This window comes from Jaculus jaculus, chromosome 6 (genome assembly GCF_020740685.1).
Source record: "Jaculus jaculus isolate mJacJac1 chromosome 6, mJacJac1.mat.Y.cur, whole genome shotgun sequence".
Taxonomy (NCBI): Eukaryota; Metazoa; Chordata; class Mammalia; order Rodentia; family Dipodidae; genus Jaculus; species Jaculus jaculus.
Window position 1 is genome coordinate 36,520,490 of NC_059107.1, and position 7,180 is coordinate 36,527,669.

A 7,180-nucleotide genomic window follows, 5' to 3' on the forward strand; every position below is an offset into this window, starting at 1 on the left:
CAGGCTTTGTAAGCAAGTGCCTTTAATCGCTGAGCCACCTCTCCAGCTACCAACATACTCATTTTGAAACGTAGGCTACTGTTGAGGTTACTTGAGACCACCGTGTTGCCACCTGTTCTGTGTCTGTTCCCTGCCACCACTGTAACAGTTCCTCCAAGGCCGTTGCCAAACACAGGCCACCAGTGACTGCAACTTGAGAAATCTTGTCTTAGAATAGAGGGAAGAAGCGGGGCATGGTGGTCCATGCCTTTAATCCCGGCCCTTGGGAGACAGACGTAGGAGGATCACTGAGAGTTCAAGGTCACCCTGAGACTACATAGTGAGTTCCAGGTTAGCCTGAGCTAGAGTGAAACCCTACCTCAAAAAAAGAAAAAAAAAGAAGAGGGAAGAAAACTGTATTGGAAGGAAGTCTTCACAGGTAGGGGTACCATGTGATACCAGACACCAACAAAGTGCCTCTTCACTTGCATTACTACCTTCAGCCTGCAAGGTGCACCTGGCCAGGGTGGGGTCCTGGTGGCCTGGGGTTGGGAGCTGGCTGCAGTACATAGGGATAGCCCAATGGACATTTTAAATTTGTTTTTCTGCAACATTTGGAAGTGCTTTTGTGGTGCTGAGGATTACACCTAAGACCTCAAGCATGCTAGGCAAGTGTTCTGAGCTATACACGGCCACTTTCTTCTTTGTTTTATTATTTTTTTTCCGGGTAAGATCTCACTCTAGCTCAGGCTGACCTGGAATCCACTCTAGTCTCAGGATGGCCTCGAACTCTCAGCAGTCCTCCTACCTCTGCCTTCTGAGTGCTGGGCATTACCATGCCTAGCTGGATTGTTTTGTTGTTGTTGTTGTTATTCTGTTTGTTTTTTACAAATTTTTATTAACAACTTCCATGGTTATAAAAATATCCCATGGTAATACCTCCCCTACCCCCACTTTGCCCTTTGAAACTCCATTCTCCATCATATTGGATTGGTTTTTATGATGTAGGGTTCACTCTAACCCAGGCTGACCTGGAACTCTGTAGCTCCAGGCTGGCCTCAAACTCACAGCATCCTCCTATCTCTGTGTCCCAAGTGCTGGGTTAAAGGTGTATGCTACCACACCAAGCCAAATTTTTTGTTTTGTTTTGTTTTGTTTTTCAAGGTAGGGGTTTCAGTCTAGCTCAGGCTGACCTGGAATTCACTATATAGTCTCAGGGTGACCTCGAACTCAAGACAATCCTCCTACCTCTGCCTCCAGAGTGCTGGGATTAAAGACATGTGCCACCAAGCCTAGCTCCAGCGAAATTTTAAGATTGGGTCTCACTAAGTTACTCAGGTGGCTTTGAACTCACCTTGGAGCTCAGATAGGCCTTGAACTCATGGTCCTCTGGGATAGCTGGAATGGCGGCCTCACCACCATGCTTAGCCTTCCTGAAGCATTCTGCTTCTAAAGTAGTTTTCATGCCTGTAATCCCAAGACTGGGGATGCTGAGGCAAGCGGATTTATAGCCTTGACTACCCTATCTCAAAAAAAAAAAAAAAAAAAAATAGTTTTTTGATGGTATTTGTTCAAACTGGCCAGTGTATACAACCACACTGATTTGTAGCTGTAACAGCAGGCTCATTCTCGTAGTCTTTTTCCCAATCTCCACCTTCTTTTAGGAATCCTTACTGAGCTTGTGAATGGAAAAGTCTCCAGGTTGGACTAGGCCTGGACACTGGGACCTCCTGGTTGACTCTGAAGCTCTTACATAAGACAGAGGGGAGAATGAGTTCCTGGGGGTACAACTTGAACTTACCAGAGCTGAGAAAATGCATAGGTGTATGAGAAGGCAGTGGCAGGCAGTTGCACACACTTGTGACCCCTCAGGGGGGTTAGTAAAAACCATCACAAGGGCTGGAGAGATGGCCTAGCGGTTAAGCGCTTGCCCCGGTTCAAGGCTCGATTCCCCAGGACCCACGTTAGCCAGATGCACAAGGGGGTGCATGCATCTGGAGTTCGTTTGCAGTGGCTGGAGGCCCTGGCGTGCTCATTCTCTCTTTCTTTCTCTCTGTCACTTTCAAATAAATAAATAAAAATAAACCAAAAAATTAAAAAAAAAAAAATCACAAGTTGGTATGGGACCCAGAAGCTGAGTGACTGTGGTCTGTGGTTTCAGAGCAATTGGCAGCAGTGCCAGAATTCCAAGAACTAGGGCCTCTCTTCAAGTCCTCACCTGAGCCTGTGGCCCTCACAGAATCAGAGACAGAGTATGTCATCCGCTGCACCAAGCACACCTTTGCTGACCACATGGTGTTTCAGGTGAGCAACTGTCACACCCAGGAGTGGTCCCAGGTCTGAGGGGTCTCCCGTGACTGGACATCGCACCTTGAGTTAGTTGGGATCCCAGTTTGACCGTATCTGTCCCCAACAGGTGTGTCTCACATGCCATAAAGCTCCTGAGTCAGGAAGCTGGAGTGAGGGCTAGAACTGGAGTGGGAGGGAGTGGCTCTCCCTGTGCAGCAGTGTCTGAGCCGCCTCCTTCTCTTGGTCCAGTTTGATTGCACAAACACACTCAACGACCAGACCTTGGAGAACGTTACGGTGCACATGGAGCCCACTGAGGCCTACGAGGTTCTTTGTCACGTGCCTGCCCGGAGCCTGCCCTACAACCAGCCTGGCACCTGTTATACTCTGGTGGCTCTGCCCAAGGAAGACCCCACAGCTGGTGAGCCTTCTCTAGATACTGCCTCTACCTCATGGGAGCCCATGGCGGGAGGGCGGCCCGGGCAGCTCCAAAGCAAGAAAATCGTGAGGAAAGTGATACTGGCTGAGGCCTCAGTACCTTTTGTACAGCATCACATTTCCTCTTCATAGCAAACCTGTGGATATTAGTGCTGCTAGTCTTACTCATAGATGAGGGAACTGAGGTCGGGTTGGGCAGGTTGACAAACAAGGCCTGTTTCATCCTCAGCCCAGTCAGCGCTATCCCAGCTGTCTCTCAAAGACAAACACCCACACATCCCAAATCCACTCTCCCAGTGACACCTCCAGCTTCCCTCCCACACCCTGGACCATGCCTGTGATAGTGACGTGGTCTTGGCCATGCTGCATTGTTTCTGATGTCTTCTCTTTTTCTCCTGGGAAACATGACTTTCCTGTCCTGTGAGTGATGTCCTCTGGCCAGCTAGTGACCTAGTGGCATATTGTTGCTACTAGTACTACAAGGTGTAGGGGCAGGCTGTGGCCACTGCCCATGGCGGGGCTCATCCTTCATCCAGCCCCTCTTCTCACAGTGGCCTGCACTTTCAGCTGCATGATGAAGTTCACTGTCAAGGACTGTGACCCCAACACTGGGGAGACTGATGAGGAGGGCTACGAGGACGAATACGTGGTAAGAAGCCAGTGTCGAGAGGCTCAGTTTTTCCTAGGCAGTAGAGTATACTGGTCTTGTTAGAGTTATTTAAAGGAATTATTTCTACCATAATAAAAGAAAACCTAGGAAATAAAAATGAAATATAGCTGGGTGTGGTGGCACATGCCTTTAATTCCAGAACTCAGGAGGCAAAGGCAGGGAGGTTCACTGAGTTTAAGGCCAGCATGGCAATACAAAGTCCTAGGTCAGCCTGGGCTAGAGTGAGACTCTACCTTGTGGGAAAAAACAAACAAACAAACACAAAGTATAAACAAGTAGAAGAGTATCACCAATAATCCTTAGGAATCCTTCTGAGGATGTCAGAACTGAGGTCATCTGTATATTGTGTAGGCCTTGCTCTTTTCACCTAAAACTGTAGTATTGTCCTCTCCCATAACAAATTTAGTGTGCTGGGGATGGAACTTAGGACCTCACATGTTCTGGGTACTTGCTTTACCACTGAGATGCTCTGCAGCCCCAGCCCATGTTAATGACTTCACAGACTCCACCCTGCATATGGACTACTCACACGTCCTTTCACTCTTGTGTTGAGTGTTTAAAATCTTTAGTTAGTTATTTGAGAGAGAGGAAAAAAAAAGGCAGATAGAGAATGGGTGTATCAGGGCCTCTAGCCACTGCAAACAAACTCCAGGTGCATGTGCCACCATGTGCATCTGGCTTTACTTGGGTACTGGAGAATTGAACTTGGGTCCTTCGGTTTTGCTGGCAAGTGCCTTAACCACTAAAGGCATCTCTTCTGCCCTTTTTTCATTTTCCAAAATAGAGTCTTGTTCTATCCCTCGCTGACCTGGAATTCACTATGTAGTCTCAGCCTGGCCTCCAACTCACAGTGATCCTTCTACCTCTGCCTCCTGAGAGCTGGGATTCAAGGCATGTGCCACCACCATGCTCAGCTGAGTGTTTAACTTCCATCTCCATTTCTCCAGCTAGAGGATCTAGAAGTTACTGTAGCTGATCACATCCAAAAAGTCATGAAAGTGAACTTCGAAGCAGCCTGGGACGAGGTTGGGGATGAGTTTGAGAAGGAAGAAACGTTCACTCTGTCAGCTATCAAGACACTTGAAGGTAAAGTCCTGGTGACACTATCTCTGGCCCGCCTGCCTTTCAGAACCAATGACTACTGCTGGTGAGTGAGCCTCCCCCTTTCCCATTAAGAGCCAGGGCCATGTCTAGAACACACATGTTGAATGGTGGTGGCACAGAGGCATATATAGTTTAGGGCTGGAGATGTAGCTTATTCACCAGTAGAAACACACACACAGCTTAATGTTGCTGGTTTTTTTTCTCTACAGAGGCTGTGGGCAATATTGTGAAGTTCTTGGGAATGCACCCTTGTGAGAGGTCAGACAAAGTGCCAGATAACAAGAACACCCACACGCTGCTCCTGGCCGGTGAGCACGTCTCCAGTGGGAGGGCTTGGGGAGCTTTCCAGGTGGGGGTTCCTCTGATCCTGAGCTGTGGAATCCACCAGGATGTGAGGAGTCTAGCCCTAGTGCATTTGAAATTTATAAAACGGCCGTGTAGGTGGCTTATGCGTATAACCCCAGCACTCAGGAAACTGAGATAGCAGGATTGTTCTAAGTTTGAGGCCTGCCTGAACTACAGAAATGAGTTCCAGATCAGCCTGGGCTAGGGTGAGGCCTTCCCTCAAAAAAATCAAAAGTGGGCTGGAGAGATGGCTTAGCAGTGAAAGTGCTTGCATGCAAAGCCTAAGGACTCATGTTCAACTCTCCAAATCCTACTTAAGCCAGACGCACAAAGTGACACAAATGTGCAAGGTTGCACATGCACACAAGATGAAGCATGTGTCTGGAGTTGGATTTCAGTGGCTGGAGGCCTTGGTGCGTCAATTCTCTCTCTCTCTCTCTGATAAAAAAATAATAATATAATAATAGCAAATATTTTAAAAATAAAAATAGGCCAGGCTTGGGGGCACACACCTTTAATCCCAGCACTCAGGAGGCAGAGGTAAGAGGATCGCTGTGAATTTAAGGCCAGCCTGAGACTACATAGTGAATTCCAGGTCAGCCTGGTCTAGAGCAAGACCCTACCTCAAAAACTGATAGATAGACAGACAGACAGACAGACAGACACACACACACACACACACACACACACACACACAAAAATAGGGTTGGAGAGAGGGTTTAGTGGTTAAGGTGCTGGCCTGTGAAGTCTAAGAATCCAGGTTCAATTTCCCAGTACACAGATGCACAAGGTGGCATATGCATCTGAGTTTGTTTGCAGTGGCTAGAGGCCCTGGTGCACCCATTCTGTCTCTATCTGTCTCTTTCTCTCTCTCATAAATAAATAAATAAAATATTAAAAATAAGATTTATGGGCTAGAGAGGTGGCTTAGCAGTTAAGTGCTTGCCTGTGAAGTCTAAGGACCCTAGTTTGAAGCTTAATTACCCAGGACCCATGTTAGCCAGATGCACAAGGGGGCACACATGTCAAGTTTGTCTGCAGTGGCTGGAGGCCCTGGCATGCCCATTCTCTCTCTATCTGCCTCTTTCTGTCACTCTCAAATAAGTAAATTTAAAAACAAAAAAATTAAAAATAAAATAAATAAAATAAAATTTACAAGCTGGGTGTGATGGCACATGTCTTTAATCCCAGCACTTGGGAGACAGAGGTAGGAGGATCGCCATGAGTTTGAGGCCAGCCTGAGACTCCATAGTGAATTCCAGGTCAGCCTGGGCTAGAGTGAGATCCTGCCTGGGGTCGGGGTGGGGGAAGATTGGGGAATACTACTGATAGGAACACATTTTGTTTGAGTTTGCCAGGCTCACTGGCCCACAAGCTCCCAATTCTTCTATCTTCACCTCTCATCTGCCTGTAGGCATGCTAGATTATAGACACCATGGCATCCCGTACCTGGCTTTTACCAGGGGGCTGAGGATCCAGACTCTGGTACTTATGCTTGGGCGGCAAACACTTTATCTATCCATCCATCTCCCTAAGCCCCACCCCCCTTTTTGAGATAAATTCTCACTGTGTAGCTGCTTTGCGCCTCAAACTTGGAATCCATCTGCTTCAGCACCCAGGTGCAGGGAGGCACTATGATCTGCTCAGGTCTTCCCTGGGGGCTCGGCCCAGCCTCCTGCCCACATTACTGTACTAGAGTTGTCTTGTGGTTGCTGCAGGCGCCACCTTTAGCATAACTGACACAGCTCCTCCTGCCTCACACCCCTGAACTCTCCCTTTCCAGGTGTGTTCCGGGGTGGTCATGACATCCTCGTGCGTTCCCGACTGCTGCTTTTGGACACTGTGACAATGCAAGTTACAGCCAGAAGCTCAGAAGAACTGCCAGTAGATATCATCTTAGCATCTGTGGGCTAAGGATCCCGCCTGAGAGTCTTCACTAGGATTCACTCTGACCTTTCCCCACATTACATGGTGGTTGCTTCTCCCACAAACCTGGAGGGCCCATTCCCCAAGCTGCCGTGCTCAGAAACAATCAGGATTCATTCTGCTTTTTTTTTTTTTTTTTTTTTTAATTCTAACCTCTACCTAGGACTACTAGAGTAGATCTTGTTGCCCTACCTGCAAGGGAATAGACATCACAACGTAATAAAATATTCATACCTTTTCTTGAATTTATCCCCATGAATACTTTTTATCCCTGTAATAAACCAGCACGTGTTTCTTAACAGCTGCTTCTGCAGGTCATGCTCAGATCACCTCTACTTCCCTCTTTCAGATGGAGCACCTGCCCAGTGGCAGCTTAAAAAAGGTGGGTGGGTGGCTGGAAAAATGGCTTAGTGATTAAGACACTTGCCT

The 7,180-nt window shown here is 47.7% G+C and overlaps 1 protein-coding gene across 1 annotated transcript in view; it reads left to right on the forward strand.

Moving 5' to 3' along the window:
* Nucleotides 1–7,050, forward strand: part of Copg1 (COPI coat complex subunit gamma 1) — a 28,300-nt gene extending 21,250 nt beyond the window's left edge. Inside the window, exons 19-24 of the mRNA XM_004665107.3 lie at nt 2,141–2,283; nt 2,518–2,689; nt 3,258–3,355; nt 4,324–4,462; nt 4,690–4,788; nt 6,609–7,050. Of these exons, the coding sequence (XP_004665164.2) occupies nt 2,141–2,283; nt 2,518–2,689; nt 3,258–3,355; nt 4,324–4,462; nt 4,690–4,788; nt 6,609–6,739 (782 nt within the window). The 3' untranslated portion in view covers nt 6,740–7,050. The remainder of the gene's footprint in view (nt 1–2,140; nt 2,284–2,517; nt 2,690–3,257; nt 3,356–4,323; nt 4,463–4,689; nt 4,789–6,608) is intronic.
* Nucleotides 7,051–7,180: the final 130 nt, after the last annotated feature.